Here is a 21,321-nt window from a genome sequence, read left to right on the forward strand (position 1 = left end):
CTCCAGTAAACAGCTGCCAGATCATATTGCTACAGTAAACAGCTGCCAGATCATATTGCTCCAGTAAACAGCTGCCAGATCATATTGCTACAGTAAACAGCTGCCAGATCATATTGCTACAGTAAACAGCCGCCAGATCATATTGCTACACTAAACAGCCGCCAGATCATATTGCTACAGTAGAACTGAGTAACTTTTGTACCTACAGTATGACACACGACTTAATCATGGACTGAAATGTGACTTGCTCTAATCACAAGCTGTTCATGTCAGATGCCATGGCAACAGATGTGGGAAGAGACAGGGAGGGGAGACACTGGTTTAGTAGAGAATGGAAAGAAGTATGTCATTTGAAATGCAACATTATTCTTTATGAGTGATTATGGTTGGGGTAAAAGCTAGAGGATACAATTTGTTAAGAGAAAACCCCAAATCTTTATTACATAAATCCCCCCACACATCAACAACACCCAAATCCAAGAGGAGTGGTAGGCCTAACTGTGGCAAGTCGCATCAACGAGAGGACAAATCAAATATAATTCTATAGTCCATTCCAAATGAAATGTGACTGTAAAATGTGTGGCAGGAGAACAGTGTGAAACAGAGATTGAGTAATTCCAGAGAGCCTCTCCATCTTGCTTGTCAGAAGTTTGGTTTTGCCTGGGTTTCTCCAGTGAGATGATGCTTGGAACCATTCAGACTTGCATCCCAAATTGCACCCTCTCTCTCCTATATAGTGCACAGCTTTTGACCAGGGCCAATAGTGCTTTGGTCAAAAGTAGTACATTATTTATGTTATAGGGTGCCATTGGGGACATACGCAGTCTGTTACTAACGTCCCAGTCACTACATCATTAATAGGGCAGTGTTCTGACTAACCTCTGCTGTATTGCCCATAACAGAACTGAGAGGTGTGTGATTTTCAAAGAGGATGACCTCTTCTAAATACTACTGAGGAGTTACAATGTGTATCCCAAATGGCACCCTATTCCCTATATAGTGCACTACTTTTAACCAGAGCCTATGTGTCCTGATCAAAAGTAGTGCTCTAAATAGGGTGCTATAGTAGTGTACTAAATAGGGAATAGGGTGCCATTTGGGATGTGAACCGATATCCATGAGCCTAGCCCAAAAGCCTGGGTCGTAAAGGTCTTTAAGTGTGCCTTGGGGACATCATACTGTCGGCATGGCAGAATATAGGTTTGGAGGACAAACACCCTATTCATCTGAGGATCTTTGGCCTTACAGAGAATTAAAGAACAGCATAAACCATGCATTTGATAGATTGATGGCAGATTTAACAACCCACTTATGACTCATAGTCCTAGTAGTCGGGACTGTGAGTAGGACTTTGTTTATGATACGGGAAAGCCTGTGGTTGAAAGACATTTAAGGCAATGCTTTGAGTACTGTCAAACACGCATTGTGAAATAGTGAAGGAATGTGGTATTGCATACTGACAAATAAAGTATTCACGAATAAGCAGATCTACTTTAAATAGACGTAATACTATATAGTTATCATCCAGATTGATGTATTCACCAAACTATTTCAATACTACACATCCGATCAGTAGTGGTCGCACACAGGGAACATTCTAGAAATAGCACCGGACCAGTGTTGGAGAAGCTACTTTTAAAATATAGATTTCCAAGCTAACATTTACATCTCACTGGCAGACATTAAGCTACGCTAATGCTACCCTTCAGAAAAATGTAGTTTAACTTAGTTGCTTTGAAAAAGTAGTTCACTACATCCAAACTACTTTGTGAAAAAGTATAATTTAAATCTTAAAAATGTCAGACTACAAATTCCAAGAACAGATCGTACGAGGATCAAATGTTAAAAGGTGTAATTTAGTCTATTAAACACATAATGTTTCAAGTGAGAATTAGGCAGGTAATGATGCCGAAAAATAAACGATTGCCTACTTCAGCCACATTTTATTTTCCTTTTGCAAAAGTGTGTAGTTCCAGTAGTTAGCTACACAACAAACAAACGAGTTACCTACTGAAAACAGTACCAAGATTTGAATTTCATTCAAGTACCAACCAACCTACTGTAAAATGTAGTTCAATGACTAGTTAAACTGCATGTAGTACACTGTTCCCCAACATGGCATGGGTCATGTGTTGTCAGCCTGTTGCCCCATGGTTCACTTTAACTGCCACTGCTCAGAAATCAAAACTCAAATCTCTGAAACGGCCACTGTAGGAATGCCATAATGGCTTCATATCTGTGTGTGTAAACAGAGTTATTTTAATCATACTTGGGAGTCAGAATAAAGCTGTTTGAAGGTGAACACAGTACTAAAACAATTTCCATGAACTCACTGAAACTTCACCAATCAAAACGTAGTGTAGTATAAATGGAATAGGGAGCTATTTGAGACAATAAGATGGCGGACTAGAGAGAGCCTCATCTGAGCACCTTGGCAGGTAACAGGGCCATGAAGAAGCCACAATGAAACCAGACAGTAGACACCGTCAGACAAAGATGCTGGTCATAAACTAGCTACCCCATTGATTTCCCTGCTATATGATCACAGAAGAGTGCAGAGTAAAGACAGAGATGTTGGTCATAAACTAGCTTCCCTATTGATTTCCCTGCTATATGATCACAGAAGAGTGCAGAGTAAAGACAGAGATGAGATTTTGATTAACAGCAAGACATTTCCAATGCTTCTGGTGGGCTAGACCTTCACACATTTAGATTTTCACCATAAACTATATATAGCAATATTTATCATTTCAATGTTTTATTACAATTTTATGCTAAACAAATCTCAAAATAAAATAACAGAAGCTGGGATATTCTAGAGCTAACAAACCCACACAACGACAAATATAATCTTGTTATTTTTGTCACAAGAAGAGCAGAGGAAAATGTGAAGTTACATGATAAACATAGAATGTTCAACACTATACAATAACCCCAGCTGGGTATTGAGTAACATGCAATTACACACCTTGTACTTTTCCGCAGGAAAATCATGAAACACAAATATTTCTAGTTGCAGGTGGGGAGGGGCAACATTTCATGCAATATACACAAAGCAGAAACCAAGTCAGTTAACATAAGGCATATAAAGTTCACAAAGCCCAGAGAAGTGATTCTCTGCTTCACTGAAGACTTCTCCTGTGTGGCCAGTTCTGGTCTGAAGTGCTTAACACCCCCATTCATCATCAAGTTGAATAGTCCTGTGGAACAACAATAACGTCGACGACAGAATTAAAAACAAAAAACTTGATTTCTAAATCACACATTGCTTTATTGGAAGCTCAAGACAACATAACATTCCAATAGCTTACCGCTCGGGGTTTTTTGTTCACCTTCATGTCGAATCTAAAAACAAACAAAAAAACCAAGAGTTACGACAGATCTTTCAGGTTTCACTAAAATACAACACGAGTAACCATGGAGACAACAAGCACCACTACAGTTACTCAAGCTAAGAGACCAAGCAACACACAAGGAGACAACTAAAAGAACCATATGAAAGCCTGGGATGTGCTGAAAGATGTGGGTTTTTACTCAACCTGTGAGCTCCCCATCTCATTTTGGCAGGAAGAGCAGACTTTTTCATAACTGGATTAAGGGAACAGGACCTTTATGGAATGAAACCAGGGTCAAGAAATAAACTGAGCTTCTAAAGTAGTGTTTATGCCCCTATGACTCAAAACACTACAGAATCTAGCGTTGAGTCTACAGAAGCTAGGTGCAAATACTTTATTAGATACAATACATTATTTGAGAAATAAAGTGTGCGTCCCCAAATGGCACCCTATTTCCTATATGGGCCCTGGTCAAAAGTAGTGCACTAAAACGGGAATAGGATGCCATTTGGGATATAAACAAAGATTTGGACATGTAGTAATGATAGATTTTCTATGATGACACATTAACCGTGACAGAAGCAGATGGAGAGCTGAGGGAGAGAGAGAGTGGGAACGTCAGGATGTGGTCAGAGAAGGCAGGGGTAGTCCCCCCCCCCCAAATGGCACCCTATTCCTGACGTAGTGCACCATTTTTGACCAGAGCCCTATGGGTCAAAAGAGCTCTGGTCAAAGGCAGTGCACTATATTAGGGAATAGGGTGCCATTTGGGACACAACCAGGATGTATCACCACAGGAAGCAGGAAGTAAAAATGTGAGACTTACTCAAAGTCATAATGAAACATGGCAGAAGGGCTGGGGCAGCATTAGGGGAAGTAGAGAGCAGTAGTAATTAGTACACCAGCCTGACTCACTCTAAAAGGTATGCTTTTGTATCTGGAAAATACAGGCTTGTTAACAATTCCACTAGCTACCACAATATTTTAACTTATTGAGATGATTTTGTCTAAATATGTGGTGGTTTTATTAGGCTACATACTACCTAACACAATGTGGCTAGGAACCAGTGTGATGAGATAATACAGCTGGGAAAGTTGGCATCGTTTCTTACTTCTCACATTCCAGCTCCAATACAAACAGACTAAGGCACTTGCTATAAACCAGTAGTACAGCCAATCACACAGACCCTTCTGGTGTTTATACAGTAGAACAGCCAATCAAACAGACCCTCCTGATGTTTATACGGTAGTACAGCCAATCAAACAGACCCTCCTGATGTTTATACAGTAGAACAGCCAATCAAACAGACCCTCCTGATGTTTATACAGTAGTACAGCCAATCAAACAGACCTTCCTGATGTTTATACAGTAGAACAGCCAATCAAACAGACCCTCCTGATGTTTATACAGTAGTACAGCCAATCAAACAGACCTTCCTGATGTTTATACAGTAGAACAGCCAATCAAACAGACCCTCCTGATGTTTATACAGTAGTACAGCCAATCAAACAGACCCTCCTGATGTTTGTACAGTAGTACAGCCAATCAAACAGACCCTCCTGATGCTTATACAGTAGTACAGCCAATCAAACAGACCTTCCTGATGTTTATACAGTAGTACAGCCAATCACACAGACCCTCCTGATGTTTATACAGTAGTACAGCCAATCACACAGACCCTCCTGATGTTTATACAGTAGAACAGCCAATCACACAGACCCTCCTGATGTTTATACAGTAGTACAGCCAATCAATCTGACCCTCCTGATGTTTATACAGTAGTACAGCCAATCAATCTGACCCTCCTGATGTTTATAAAGTAGTACAGCCAATCACACAGACCCTCCTGATGTTTATATTATGTCCCCTATCCTCCAGGCCGGCTCGGTCCTCCCCTCCCGCTCCGTGGCTCGATGACTCTTACAGTTGCAGCTCACAGAACAGGGCTCCGGGCAGCCGAGCCTCGCCTCCCTGCGGACCTGGCATCCTTTCACTCCCTCCTCTCTACATTTTCCTCCTCTGTCTCTGCTGCTAAAGCCACTTTCTACCACGCTAAATTCCAAGCATCTGCCTCTAACCCTAGGAAGCTCTTTGCCACCTTCTCCTCCCTCCTGAATCCTCCGCCCCCTCCTCCCTCTCTGCAGATGACTTCGTCAACCATTTTGAAAAGAAGGTCGAGACATCCGATCCTCGTTTGCTAAGTCAAACGACACCGCTGCTGCAATCCCTACCCTGTGCTCTGACCTCTTTCTCCCCTCTCTCTCCAGATGAAATCTCGCGTCTTGTGACGGCCGAACAACCTGCCCGCTTTATCCCCTCCTCTCTTCTCCAGACCATTTCCGGAGACCTTCTCCCTTACCTCACCTCGCTCATCAACTCATCCCTGACCGTTGGCTACGTCCCTTCCGTCTTCAAGAGAGTGAGAGTTGCACCCCTTCTGAAAAAACCTACACTCGATCCCTCCGATGTCAACAATTACAGACCAATCAAAACTCTTGAACGTGCCGTCCTTGGCCAGCTCTCCCGATCTCTCTCTGAATGACCTTATCCAAATCAGTAGGTTTCAAGACTAGTCATTCAACTGAGACTGCTCTCCTCTGTATCACGGAGGCGCTCCGCACTGCTAAAGACTCTCTCCCTGCTCTCATCCTTTAGATCTAGTAGTGAACCATCAGATCCTCCTCTCCACCCTCTCCGATCAAACAGACCCTACCTGACAGGTGCTCCTTGGCGTGGCGAGAATCTGTCTCCTCACCACGCGCTCTCACCACTGGTGTCCCCAGGGCTCTGTTCTTGGCCCTCTCTATTCTCGCTATACACCAAGTCACTTGGCTCTGTCATAACCTCACATGGTCTCTCTTATCATTGCTATGCAGACCACACAATTAATCTTCTCCTTTCCCCCTTCTGATGACCAGGTGGCGAATCGCATCTCTGCATGTCTGGCAGACATATCAGTGTGGATGACGGATCACCACCTCAATGAACAAACGGACTGCTCTTCCTCCCGAAGGACTGCCCGTTCCATGATCTCGCCATCACGGTTGACAACTCCATTGTGTCCTCCTCCCAGAGCGCCAAGAACCATCCTGGATGTCAAAACATCAAGACCCCGTTCCTGATTCATGCTCTACAACATCCGCAGAGTACACCCTGCCTCAGGAAGCGGCGCAGGTCCAATCAGGCACTTGTCATCAGCAACTCGCTGTTGGCTGGGCTCCCTGCCTGTGCCATTAAACCCCTTCAACTCATCCAGAACGCCGCAGCCCGTCTGGTGTTCAACCTTCCCAAGTTCTCTCACGTCACCCCGCTCCTCCGTTCTCTCCACTGGCTTCCAGTTGAAGCTCAATCCGCTACAAGACCATGGTGCTTGCCTACGGAGCTGTGAGGGGAACAGCCTCCAGGCTCTGATCAGGCCCTACACCCAAACAAGGGCACTGCGTTCATCCACTTCTGGCCTGATGCCTCCCTACCACTGAGGAAGTACAGCTCCCGCTCAGCCCAGTCAAAACTGTTCGCTGCCCTGGCCCCCAATGGTGGAACAAACTCCCTCACGACGCCAGGACAGCGGAGTCAATCACCACCTTCCGGAGACACCTGAAACCCCACCTCTTTAAGAATACCTAGGATAGGTTAAGTAATCCCTCTCACCCCACCCCCTAAGTTTTAGATGCACTATTGTTAAGTGACTGTCCCACTGGATGTCATAAGGTGAATGCACCAATTTGTAAGTCGCTCTGGATAAGAGCGTCTGCTAAATGACTTAAATGTAAATGTAAATGTTTATACAGTAGTACAGCCAATCAAACAGACCCTCCTGATGTTTATAAAGTAGTACAGCCAATCACACAGACCCTCCTGGTGTTTATACAGTAGAACAGCCAATCAAACAGACCCTCCTGATGTTTATACAGTAGAACAGCCAATCAATCTGACCCTCCTGATGTTTATACAGTAGTACAGACAAACAATCTGACCCTCCTGATGTTTATACAGTAGAACAGCCAATCAATCTGACCCTCCTGATGTTTATACAGTAGTACAGCCAATCAATCTGACTCTCCTGATGTTTATACAGTAGTACAGCCAATCAAACAGACCCTCCTGATGTTTATAAAGTAGTACAGCCAATCACACAGACCCTCCTGATGTTTATACAGTAGTACAGCCAATAAAAACAGACCTCAGTAGTACAGCCAATCAAACAGACCTTCCTGATGTTTATACAGTAGTACAGCCAATCAAACAGACCCTCCTGATGTTTATACAGTAGTACAGCCAATCAAACAGACCCTCCTGATGTTTATACAGTAGTACAGCCAATCAAACAGACCCTCCTGATGTTTATACAGTAGTACAGCCAATCAATCTGACCCTCCTGATGTTTATACAGTAGTACAGCCAATCAAACAGACCTTCCTGATGTTTATACAGTAGTACAGCCAATCAAACAGACCCTCCTGATGTTTATACAGTAGTACAGCCAATCAATCTGACCCTCCTGATGTTTATACGGTAGTACAGCCAATCAAACAGACCTTCCTGATGTTTATACAGTAGTACAGCCAATCAAACAGACCCTCCTGATGTTTATACAGTAGTACAGACAAACAATCTGACCCTCCTGATGTTTATACAGTAGAACAGCCAATCAATCTGACCCTCCTGATGTTTATACAGTAGTACAGCCAATCAAACAGACCCTCCTGATGTTTATACAGTAGTACAGACAAACAATCTGACCCTCCTGATGTTTATACAGTAGAACAGCCAATCAATCTGACCCTCCTGATGTTTATACAGTAGTACAGCCAATCAAACAGACCCTCCTGATGTTTATACAGTAGTACAGCCAATCAATCTGACCCTCCTGATGTTTATACAGTAGTACAGCCAATCAAACAGACCCTCCTGATGTTTATAAAGTAGTACAGCCAATCAAACAGACCCTCCTGATGTTTATACAGTAGTACAGCCAATCAAACAGACCTCAGTCAGCCAATCACACAGACCCTCCTGATGTTTATACAGTAGTACAGCCAATCAAACAGACCCTCCTGATGTTTATAAAGTAGTACAGCCAATCAACAGACCCTCCTGGTGTTTATACAGTAGAACAGCCAATCAAACAGACCCTCCTGATGTTTATACAGTAGTACAGCCAATCAAACAGACCTTCCTGATGTTTATACAGTAGAACAGCCAATCAAACAGACCCTCCTGATGTTTATACAGTAGTACAGCCAATCAAACAGACCCTCCTGATGTTTGTACAGTAGTACAGCCAATCAAACAGACCCTCCTGATGTTTGTACAGTAGTACAGCCAATCAAACAGACCCTCCTGATGTTTATACAGTAGTACAGCCAATCAAACAGACCTTCCTGATGTTTATACAGTAGTACAGCCAATCAAACAGACCCTCCTGATGTTTATACAGTAGTACAGCCAATCAATCTGACCCTCCTGATGTTTATACAGTAGTACAGCCAATCAAACAGACCTTCCTGATGTTTATACAGTAGTACAGCCAATCAAACAGACCTTCCTGATGTTTATACAGTAGTACAGCCAATCAAACAGACCCTCCTGATGTTTATACAGTAGTACAGCCAATCAAACAGACCTTCCTGATGTTTATACAGTAGTACAGCCAATCAAACAGACCCTCCTGATGTTTATACAGTAGTACAGCCAATCAAACAGACCCTCCTGATGTTTGTACAGTCAGCCAATCAAACAGACCCTCCTGTGTTTGTACAGTAGTACAGCCAATCAAACAGACCCTCCTGATGTTTATACAGTAGTACAGCCAATCAAACAGACCTTCCTGATGTTTATACAGTAGTACAGCCAATCAAACAGACCCTCCTGATGTTTATACAGTAGTACAGCCAATCAATCTGACCCTCCTGATGTTTATACAGTAGTACAGCCAATCAAACAGACCTTCCTGATGTTTATACAGTAGTACAGCCAATCAAACAGACCCTCCTGATGTTTATACAGTAGTACAGCCAATCAAACAGACCTTCCTGATGTTTATACAGTAGTACAGCCAATCAAACAGACCCTCCTGATGTTTATACAGTAGTACAGCCAATCAAACAGACCCTCCTGATGTTTATACAGTAGTACAGCCAATCAAACAGACCCTCCTGATGTTTATACAGTAGTACAGCCAATCAAACAGACCCTCCTGATGTTTATACAGTAGTACAGCCAATCAAACAGACCCTCCTGATGTTTATACAGTAGTACAGCCAATCAAACAGACCCTCCTGATGTTTATACAGTAGTACAGCCAATCAATCTGACCCTCCTGATGTTTATACAGTAGTACAGCCAATCAAACAGACCTTCCTGATGTTTATACAGTAGTACAGCCAATCAAACAGACCCTCCTGATGTTTATACAGTAGTACAGCCAATCAAACAGACCTTCCTGATGTTTATACAGTAGTACAGCCAATCAAACAGACCCTCCTGATGTTTATACAGTAGTACAGCCAATCAAACAGACCCTCCTGATGTTTATACAGTAGTACAGCCAATCAAACAGACCCTCCTGATGTTTATACAGTAGTACAGCCAATCAATCTGACCCTCCTGATGTTTATACAGTAGTACAGCCAATCAAACAGACCATGTTTATCAAGTACAGCCAATCAAACAGACCCTCCTGATGTTTATACAGTAGTACAGCCAATCAATCTGACCCTCCTGATGTTTATACGGTAGTACAGCCAATCAAACAGACCTTCCTGATGTTTATACAGTAGTACAGCCAATCAAACAGACCCTCCTGATGTTTATACAGTAGTACAGACAAACAATCTGACCCTCCTGATGTTTATACAGTAGAACAGCCAATCAATCTGACCCTCCTGATGTTTATACAGTAGTACAGCCAATCAAACAGACCCTCCTGATGTTTATACAGTAGTACAGACAAACAATCTGACCCTCCTGATGTTTATACAGTAGAACAGCCAATCAATCTGACCCTCCTGATGTTTATACAGTAGTACAGCCAATCAAACAGACCCTCCTGATGTTTATACAGTAGTACAGCCAATCAATCTGACCCTCCTGATGTTTATACAGTAGTACAGCCAATCAAACAGACCCTCCTGATGTTTATAAAGTAGTACAGCCAATCACACAGACCCTCCTGATGTTTATACAGTAGTACAGCCAATCAAACAGACCTCAGTAGTACAGCCAATCACACAGACCCTCCTGATGTTTATACAGTAGTACAGCCAATCAAACAGACCCTCCTGATGTTTATAAAGTAGTACAGCCAATCACACAGACCCTCCTGGTGTTTATACAGTAGAACAGCCAATCAAACAGACCCTCCTGATGTTTATACAGTAGTACAGCCAATCAAACAGACCTTCCTGATGTTTATACAGTAGAACAGCCAATCAAACAGACCCTCCTGATGTTTATAAAGTAGTACAGCCAATCACACAGACCCTCCTGGTGTTTATACAGTAGAACAGCCAATCAAACAGACCCTCCTGATGTTTATACAGTAGTACAGCCAATCAAACAGACCCTCCTGATGTTTATACAGTAGTACAGCCAATCAAACAGACCTTCCTGATGTTTATACAGTAGTACAGCCAATCAAACAGACCCTCCTGATGTTTGTACAGTAGTACAGCCAATCAAACAGACCCTCCTGATGTTTGTACAGTAGTACAGCCAATCAAACAGACCCTCCTGATGTTTATACAGTAGTACAGCCAATCAAACAGACCTTCCTGATGTTTATACAGTAGTACAGCCAATCAAACAGACCCTCCTGATGTTTATACAGTAGTACAGCCAATCAATCTGACCCTCCTGATGTTTATACAGTAGTACAGCCAATCAAACAGACCTTCCTGATGTTTATACAGTAGTACAGCCAATCAAACAGACCTTCCTGATGTTTATACAGTAGTACAGCCAATCAAACAGACCCTCCTGATGTTTATACAGTAGTACAGCCAATCAAACAGACCTTCCTGATGTTTATACAGTAGAACAGCCAATCAAACAGACCCTCCTGATGTTTATACAGTAGTACAGCCAATCAAACAGACCCTCCTGATGTTTATACAGTAGTACAGCCAATCAAACAGACCCTCCTGATGTTTGTACAGTAGTACAGCCAATCAAACAGACCCTCCTGATGTTTATACAGTAGTACAGCCAATCAAACAGACCTTCCTGATGTTTATACAGTAGTACAGCCAATCAAACAGACCCTCCTGATGTTTATACAGTAGTACAGCCAATCAATCTGACCCTCCTGATGTTTATACAGTAGTACAGCCAATCAAACAGACCTTCCTGATGTTTATACAGTAGTACAGCAATCAAACAGACCCTCCTGATGTTTATACAGTAGTACAGCCAATCAAACAGACCTCCTGATGTTTATACAGTAGTACAGCCAATCAAACAGACCCTCCTGATGTTATTCATATACAGTAGTACAGCCAATCAAACAGACCTTCCTGATGTTTATACAGTAGTACAGCCAATCAAACAGACCTCCTGATGTTTATACAGTAGTACAGCCAATCAAACAGACCCTCCTGATGTTTATACAGTAGTACAGCCAATCAAACAGACCCTCCTGATGTTTATACAGTAGTACAGCCAATCAAACAGACCCTCCTGATGTTTATACAGTAGTACAGCCAATCAAACAGACCCTCCTGATGTTTATACAGTAGTACAGCCAATCAATCAGACCCTCCTGATGTTTATACAGTAGTACAGCCAATCAAACAGACCCTCCTGATGTTTATACAGTAGTACAGCCAATCAAACAGACCCTCCTGATGTTTATACAGTAGTACAGCCAATCAAACAGACCTCCTGATGTTTATACAGTAGTACAGCCAATCAAACAGACCCTCCTGATGTTTATACAGTAGTACAGCCAATCAAACAGACCTACAGCCAATCAAACAGACCCTCCTGATGTTTATACAGTAGTACAGCCAATCAAACAGACCCTCCTGATGTTTATACAGTAGTACAGCCAATACAGCCAATAGTACAAAAACAGACCCTCCTGATGTTTATACAGTAGTACAGCCAATCAATCAGACCCTCCTGATGTTTATACAGTAGTACAGCCAATCAAACAGACCCTCCTGATGTTTATACAGTAGTACAGCCAATCAAACAGACCCTCCTGATGTTTATACAGTAGTACAGCCAATCAAACAGACCTTCCTGATGTTTATACAGTAGTACAGCCAATCAAACAGACCCTCCTGATGTTTATACAGTAGTACAGCCAATCAATCTGACCCTCCTGATGTTTATACAGTAGTACAGCCAATCAAACAGACCTTCCTGATGTTTATACAGTAGTACAGCCAATCAAACAGACCCTCCTGATGTTTATACAGTAGTACAGCCAATCAAACAGACCTTCCTGATGTTTATACAGTAGTACAGCCAATCAAACAGACCCTCCTGATGTTTATACAGTAGTACAGCCAATCAAACAGACCTTCCTGATGTTTATACAGTAGTACAGCCAATCAAACAGACCTCCTGATGTTTATACAGTAGTACAGCCAATCAAACAGACCCTCCTGATGTTTATACAGTAGTACAGCCAATCAAACAGACCCTCCTGATGTTTATACAGTAGTACAGCCAATCAAACAGACCCTCCTGATGTTTATACAGTAGTACAGCCAATCAAACAGACCCTCCTGATGTTTATACAGTAGTACAGCCAATCAATCTGACCCTCCTGATGTTTATACAGTAGTACAGCCAATCAAACAGACCTTCCTGATGTTTATACAGTAGTACAGCCAATCAAACAGACCCTCCTGATGTTTATACAGTAGTACAGCCAATCAAACAGACCTTCCTGATGTTTATACAGTAGTACAGCCAATCAAACAGACCCTCCTGATGTTTATACAGTAGTACAGCCAATCAAACAGACCTTCCTGATGTTTATACAGTAGTACAGCCAATCAAACAGACCCTCCTGATGTTTATACAGTAGTACAGCCAATCAAACAGACCCTCCTGATGTTTATACAGTAGTACAGCCAATCAAACAGACCCTCCTGATGTTTATACAGTAGTACAGCCAATCAATCTGACCCTCCTGATGTTTATACAGTAGTACAGCCAATCAAACAGACCTTCCTGATGTTTATACAGTAGTACAGACAAACAATCTGACCCTCCTGATGTTTATACAGTAGAACAGCCAATCAATCTGACCCTCCTGATGTTTATACAGTAGTACAGCCAATCAATCTGACCCTCCTGATGTTTATACAGTAGTACAGCCAATCAAACAGACCCTCCTGATGTTTATACAGTAGTACAGCCAATCAAACAGACCTCAGTAGTACAGCCAATCAAACAGACCCTCCTGATGTTTATACAGTAGTACAGCCAATCAAACAGACCCTCCTGATGTTTATACAGTAGTACAGCCAATCAAACAGACCCTCCTGATGTTTATACAGTAGTACAGCCAATCAAACAGACCCTCCTGATGTTTATACAGTAGTACAGCCAATCAATCTGACCCTCCTGATGTTTATACAGTAGAACAGCCAATCAATCTGACCCTCCCAGAAAACTTTTTTTTTAAAGATACCTTGTGCGCAAGAGAACTACACCTGCACATATTTCAGAATTGATAGCAGGGCCATGTACAGCAGCCAACGGTTGCAGATAGAAATTACATTAATAGACCCACTTTGATTCCATATTCTACATGTCAGAGAGGCATGTTTGTTCTACAATGCATATTTCTATCCGAACGTTCCACAACGTTGTGTTCTGCTGAACATGCCCTGGGAGTTAGTCTAGACCAGCGACTGCGTTTAGGGTCGAGTACCTGTGTCGGTTTTTGTTCTTCCTTTTCTTGTGGCTCCCATGGTGGCTTCCGGAGGAGGACGAGGCAGCCTTCTGGGGTTTGAGGTCCTGCAGTGCCCCATCTGCGTCCTCCGTGTCCTCCTGACTGGGTTCGTTCTCCTGGTTCTGGAGGTCTGGGGATGTGTCACTCTCTGTCCCACTGCCGGGCTCACCTGAAGGGCCAGACAACAGAAGAGCAGCATGCCACCTTGGAGCTCAACTCCCTCACATACCAGTAGGCTACATTCAGTAAGCACTGTGGCAAACAAAAGTGTATTCATTTGGGATGGCTGATTCAGATACTTACGCTTTTCATTCATGTGATCTGGGATCCCGCCAAGTGCACAGACAGCCTGTTCAATAAAGACGAACAGTTGGTCAGCATTTACACGTTATTACAATCATAGATGGCCTCCTAGGACAATACCGAGAGGACCGATGGCCTCCTAGGACAATACCTAGGATTAATTGGCCTCCTAGGAAAATACAGAGGACAATACCGAGAGGACCGATGGCCTCCTAGGACAATACCGAGAGGACCGATGGCCTCCTAGGACAATACCGAGAGGACCGATGGCCTCCTAGGACAATACCGAGAGGATAAATGGCCTCCTAGGACAATAGCGAGAGGACCGATGGCCTCCTAGGACAATAGCGAGAGGACCGATGGCCTCCTAGGACAATAGCGAGAGGACCGATGGCCTCCTAGGACAATAGCGAGAGGACCGATGGCCTCCTAGGACAATAGCGAGAGGACCGATGGCCTCCTAGGACAATAGCGAGAGGACCGATGGCCTCCTAGGACAATAGCGAGAGGACCGATGGCCTCCTAGGACAATAGCGAGAGGACCGATGGCCTCCTAGGACAATAGCGAGAGGACCGATGGCCTCCTAGGACAATAGCGAGAGGACCGATGGCCTCCTAGGACAATAGCGAGAGGACCGATGGCCTCCTAGGACAATAGCGAGAGGACCGATGGCCTCCTAGGACAATAGCGAGAGGACCGATGGCCTCCTAGGACAATAGCGAGAGGACCGATGGCCTCCTAGGACAATAGCGAGAGGACCGATGGCCTCCTAGGACAATAGCGAGAGGACCGATGGCCTCCTAGGACAATAGCGAGAGGACCGATGGCCTCCTAGGACAATAGCGAGAGGACCGATGGCCTCCCTCCTAGGACAATAGCGAGAGGACCGATGGCCTCTAGGACAATAGCGAGAGGACCGATGGCCTCCTAGGACAATAGCGAGAGGACCGATGGCCTCCTAGGACAATAGCGAGAGGACCGATGGCCTCCTAGGACAATAGCGAGAGGACCGATGGCCTCCTAGGACAATAGCGAGAGGACCGATGGCCTCCTAGGAGGACCGATGGCCTGGCCTCCTAGGACAATAGCGAGAGGGACAATAGCGATGGCCGATGGCCTCCTAGGACAATAGCGAGAGGACCGATGGCCTCCTAGGACAATAGCGAGAGGACCGATGGCCTCCTAGGACAATAGCGAGAGGACCGATGGCCTCCTAGGACAATAGCGAGAGGACCGATGGCCTCCTAGGACAATATGGCCTCCTAGGAGAGAGGACCGATGGCCTCCTAGGACAATAGCGAGAGGACCGATGGCCTCCTAGGACAATAGCGAGAGGACCGATGGCCTCCTAGGACAATAGCGAGAGGACCGATGGCCTCCTAGGACAATAGCGAGAGGACCGATGGCCTCCTAGGACAATACCTAGCATTAATTGGCCTCCTAGGACAATACCTAGGATTAATTGGCCTCCTAGGACAATACCTAGGATTAATTGGCCTCCTAGGAAAATACAGAGGACAATACCGAGAGGACCGATGGCCTCCTAGGACAATACAGAGAGGACCGATGGCCTCCTAGGACTATACCTAGGATTAATTGGCCTCCCTAGGATTAATTGGCCTCCTAGGACAATACCTAGGATTAATTGGCCTCCTAGGACAATACCTAGGATTAATTGGCCTCCTAGGACAATACCTAGGATTAATTGGCCTCCTAGGAAAATACAGAGGACAATACCGAGAGGACCGATGGCCTCCTAGGAAAATACAGAGGACAATACCGAGAGGACAGGTAAAAAATAGAGTGAGGCACTCACTGCTACAGAAGTGACTGAAGACTTGCTGAACAGACGCTCTGCCTCCTTAAACTTTCTGTTTCTTCGGTCTGTCTTGCTGTTGGAATTTCTGACAGAACGATAGAAAAACAGAGTAAATAGATCATAAACACAGGCAAGATGATTCAATATCAACACCTCATGTCCGAGTAGCCATGGTCCATGTCTTGCTTACTTTTGGTTGGTGAGGTATCTGTCCCATCCTCTAATGATATTCCCATACATCTGGGTGTCTTCCAAGTAGCTGCCCTCAAATGCATAGATCTGTCTTTCCAAGTTCACCAAGGTCTCCTGTGGAAAGTATGTAAACGGCATTAGACTTTGCATTTCAACTGTATGAAACTGACCGAAAGTGTAATTACTCTATAGCCAGAGACAGTACCACAGCCATGCCCATGGTGATGTGGGCATTAGTATGTAGGGTTTGACTGCACCTTGTGGACAAAGGAAGTTACTACGTAACTCCAACGATATTGTACATAAACATTGATATATCTAGTAAAAAAATGCAATACCTATGGATGTATGACGCTGAATAAAAGCATATACTTTGTTACATGTTATAATGTTTCATTAGAATGGTATCGTTAACTAAAGTATCTTGCCAGCGAGCAACAAATATTTACCGGCAGAGTAGAGAGCCGAGGCCTCGTCGTAGTAGCTTAGCTAGGATGGCCAGTGCGGCCTAGTAAACTAGCAAAAGCTACCTTGCAACTTAAACATAAGATGCAGCAAATACGCATGCAACAAAAATATTTACTCATACGGAAACGTATCTAACTACAGCAGCTAATAAACTTACCGCAAGTTCTTGTTTCCTCTTGACCAGTTCCGAGAGTTCCCGACGGGTGTCGGGAATCTGTGGCGGTGTCGCCTTCGTATGCATCGCCATGATGAATCTCCCGAAAAACAAAACAGCGTCTTCAATGATGAGTTAAAATAGGGAAAAACAAACACTTTCACCACAAGTGGGCGCTAGATGACTGGTACGTTTGCTTGTCTTGCAAACGAGCCAAATGCTTTTTCTTCTACTGCCGCTCTGCTTTCACCGAGTACTCGCTGATCATTGTATCCACACTCAGAAGTTTGTTTTCTGACTACAGTAACTTTACAGTGTGGTGAATTAATTCATTTTTGTTGCATCCTAGGATCACTTTGCGAATTTGGTCAACGTAGTCGGGCTACATTTACCATTCAAATTGCTACCTAGTCAGCATGAGGGTGTTGCAGTCATTGCTTGAGTTGGGTACCAGAAGCACCTCACATGTTCTACTGCTTGAGCCCCTGTACTTCCTATAAAAATATTGTGAAGTTCAAGCTCCTGCACGTAAATATGAACAGTACCGGCACCCAAAATGATTACAGGTACCTATTTCAGTCCAAGTTAAGCACTGGTGACATTACAAACTCTCCTCCCTTCTAAACAGATTGTCAGGCGATACAATACATGTCAGGCACCTGTCCCACCAGTTGTGTTGTAACTCTCTTAGCTATAATGATGGGGGAAAATACACAGAGAATGACATTAAGTGTCCTTTTTTTTGTTGCCTTGCATCGCGTGTAAATCTAAATGATGCTCAGACTTCTGCTATCGCTTTTTACATTAATCTAGGCGGCAAACATCTAGAATACATTTCATCAATACCCACCATATACCAAACACAGGTGATAATCAATGAGGTCGATAAGAAGGGGTTCTTGTCACAAGCTAAGAGGTTATTTTCAGAAGACAGTCAGGTAGATATGTCAACCAATAAATCAATCTGCCCTCCAGCTAATTAATACATTAATCAGCCAATGAATTGTCAAATTAAGATGTGATTTTTACATTTAGTTTTCAGAATCAAAACCCAGGGCCAGGCACATACAGTGGGGCAAAAAAAGTATTTAGTCAGCCACCAATTGTACAAGTTCTCACACTTAAAAAGATGAGAGAGGCCTGTAATTTTCATCATAGGTACACTTTAACTATGACAGACAAAATGAGAAGAAAAAAATCGAGAAAATCACATTGTAGGATTTTTTATGAATTTATTTGCAAATTATGGTGGAAAATAAGAATAAATAAATTATCTAATGATTCTGTCTCTTCGCAGCAAAATCTGCAGAGCTGGGATGGTTGTATCCCCCATATATATATATATATATACAGTTAAAGTCGGAAGTTTATATACACTTAGGTTGGAGTCACTAAAACTCGTTTTTCAACCACTCCACATTTTTCTTGTTAACAAACTATAGTTTTGGCAAGTCGGTTAGGACATCTACTTTGTGCATGTAATACAAGTAATATTTCCAACAATTGTATACAGACAGATTATTTCACTTATAATTCACTGCATCACAATTCCACTGGGTCAGAAGTTTACATACACTAAGTTGACTGTGCCTTTAAACAGCTTGGAAAATTCCAGAAAATTATGTCATGGCTTTAGAAGCTTCTGATAGGCTAATTGACATCATTTGAGTCAATTGGAAGTGTATTTGTTGATGTATTTCAAGGACTACCTTCAAACTCAGGTCCTCTTTGCTTGACATCATGGGAAAATCAAAAGAAATCAGCCAAGACCTCAGGAAAAAAATGGTACACCTCCACAAGTCTGGTTCATCCTTGGGAGCAATTTCCAAATGCCTGAATGTACAAAGTTCGTCTGTACAAACAATAGTACGTAAGTATAAACACCATGGGACCACGCAGCCATCATACCGCTCAGAAAGGAGACACGTTCTGTCTCCTAGAGAGGAACGTACTTTGGTGTGAAAAGTGCAAATCAATCCCAGAACAACAGCAAAGGACCTTGTGAAAATGCTGGAGGAAATCGGTACAAAAGTATCTATATCCACAGTAAAACAGTTCCTATATCGACATAACCTCAAAGGAAGGAAAGAAGCAGCCACAGCTCCAAAACCACCATAAAAAAGCCAGACTACGGTTTGCACCTGCACATGGGGACAAAGATTGTACTTTTTGGAGAAATGTCCTTTGGTCTGGTGAAACAAAAATACAACAATTTGGCCATAATGACCATCGTTATGTTTGGAGGAAAGAGGGGGAGGCTTGCAAGCCGAAGAACACCATCCCAACCGTGAAGCACACGGGGGTGGCAGTATCCTATTGTGTGGGTGCTTTGCTGCAGGAGGGACTGGTGCACTTCACCAAATAAATGGCATCGTGAGGAAAGAAAATGATGTGGATATATTGAAGAAACATCTCAAGACCTCAGTCAGGAAGTTAAAGCTTGGTTGCAAATGGGTCTACCAAATGGACAATGACCCCAAGCATACTTCCAAAGTTGTGTCGAAATGGCTTAAGGACAACAAAGTTAAGGTATTGGAGAGGTCATCACAAAGCCCTGACCTTAATCAGATAAAACATTTGTGGGCAGAACTGAAAAAGTGTGTACGAGCAAGGAGGCTCGTTACACCAGCTCTGTCAGGAGGAATGGGCTAAAATCCACCCAACTTATAGTGGGAAGCTTGTGGAAGGCTCCCTGAAATGTTTGACCCAAGTTAAACAATTTATAGGCAATGCTACAAAATACTAATTGAGTGTATGTAAACTTCTGACCCACTGGGAATGTGATGAAAGAAATAAAAGCTTAAATAAATAATTCTCTCTACTATTATTCTCACATTTCACATTCTTAAAATAAAGTGGTGATCCTAACTGACCTAAGACAGGCAATGTTTACTAGGATTAAATGTCAGGAGTTGTGAAAAACTGAGTTTAGATGTATTTGGCTAAGGTGTAGGTAAACGTCCGACTTCAACTGTATACACATAGTTGAAGTCAAAAGTTAACATACACCATAGCCATTTGCAACAAACAAAAAACAATTCTATAAATCTATGTTTTCATTTTGTCATTATGGGGTATGAGGTGTAGAGTGATGAGGAAAAATATTTATTTAATCTATTTTAGAATAAGTCTGTAACGTAACAACTTTGGAAAAAGTCAAGGGCTCTGAATACTTTCCGAAAGCACTGAATGTACAGAATTCAAGGCTATAAATCTGAGAAGGGGGAGGGCTGACCTAGAATCAGTTTTTAATTTAGATCAGAATGAAGAAGTCTGCATGGACAGGGGGAGGGGGTGGGGAACTGACCCTAGGTCAGCACACCTACTCTGTTTTATGAATACGGATCCAGGACGTGCAATAGTTTCTATGACAACACCTCTCTGGTCATAAATGGTTTCCCAGGAGGAGACATTACCTGGGAACATTCTCCTGAAGAACCCCCCCGCCAGACTCTGGTCAGGATGATGTAGTGACCTACGGGGGCCCGGCCAAGCACTTCATGTCCAGTGCTGTGTTTGTTTCTGGGACAAGCCATGGACCCAGGATGTGTGAGGTCAGGGATTCCCAGGTCCAGGTACTGCATCATTGATCCTCCTAGATTGTGTCCTAAATTGCACCCTATTCCCTATCTAGCGTACACCTTTTTTATATACCAGGGTTCATAGGGCTGCGGTCAAAAGTAGTGCGCTATATAGGGAATAGGGTGCCATTTGGGATACACACCAAGCCACACAGTTAGAATGGACACTTTTCCTATCCGGTTGTAGCCAATCATATCGTATGAGCATAATACATTTGTGTTTTATACAATGTTTTGACTATTATTATTATTGATATTCTTACATTTAACTTTCATCTCAGATATTGATTAATCTTCAGGTCTTTTCTGTTCATAGGTTTTCTCACACCTTAAACAGACCCCCTCCCCAGTGTCTCACACCTTAAACAGACCCCCTCCCAGTGTCTCACACCTTAAACAGACCCCCTCCCCAGTATCTCACACCTTAAACAGACCCCCTCCCCAGTGTCTCACACCTTAACAGACCCCCTCCCCAGTGTCTCACACCTTATACAGACCCTCCCCAGTGTCTCACACCTTATACAGACCCCTCCCCAGTATCTCACACCTTAA

General features: G+C 43.2%; 1 protein-coding gene across 3 annotated transcripts; it reads right to left on the reverse strand.

Moving 5' to 3' along the window:
* Positions 1 to 1,927: 1,927 nt before the first annotated feature.
* On the reverse strand, positions 1,928 to 17,348 carry LOC124013175 (chromatin modification-related protein MEAF6). 3 transcript variants are annotated; one of them, XM_046327397.1, is made up of 8 exons: positions 17,192 to 17,348; positions 16,565 to 16,680; positions 16,372 to 16,459; positions 14,555 to 14,600; positions 14,231 to 14,420; positions 4,162 to 4,191; positions 3,312 to 3,345; positions 1,928 to 3,200 (listed from the first exon to the last, which is right to left on the reverse strand). In XM_046327397.1, the coding sequence occupies exons 1-8, from the start codon at positions 17,279 to 17,281 to the stop codon at positions 3,186 to 3,188; spliced, it is 609 nt and encodes a 202-aa protein (XP_046183353.1). In that variant the 5' UTR covers positions 17,282 to 17,348; the 3' UTR covers positions 1,928 to 3,185. The 3 variants fall into 3 exon arrangements, with proteins under 3 accessions (XP_046183353.1, XP_046183354.1, XP_046183352.1); XM_046327398.1 differs by lacking the exon at positions 4,162 to 4,191; XM_046327396.1 differs by lacking the exons at positions 1,928 to 3,200; positions 3,312 to 3,345 and adding an exon at positions 3,347 to 3,608.
* Between the last annotated feature and the right edge of the window lie 3,973 nt (positions 17,349 to 21,321).

Source organism: Oncorhynchus gorbuscha, linkage group LG24, assembly GCF_021184085.1.
Source record: "Oncorhynchus gorbuscha isolate QuinsamMale2020 ecotype Even-year linkage group LG24, OgorEven_v1.0, whole genome shotgun sequence".
Classification (NCBI taxonomy): domain Eukaryota; kingdom Metazoa; phylum Chordata; class Actinopteri; order Salmoniformes; family Salmonidae; genus Oncorhynchus; species Oncorhynchus gorbuscha.

What these genes read in the sequence shown, in the direction of transcription:
- LOC124013175 (XM_046327396.1), bottom strand. Translation starts at nt 17,281, where the DNA reads ATGGCGATGCATACGAAGGCGACACCGCCACAGATTCCCGACACCCGT. An exon ending in AAGAACAAAAACCGACACAG is followed by an intron (nt 4,192 to 14,230) that starts GTACTCGACCCT and finishes ATGCTGCCCCAG; the next exon opens with CCCTTCTGCCATGTTTCATT. An exon ending in ATGTTTCATTATGACTTTGA is followed by an intron (nt 3,609 to 4,161) that starts GTAAGTCTCACA and finishes CATTCCATAAAG; the next exon opens with GTCCTGTTCCCTTAATCCAG.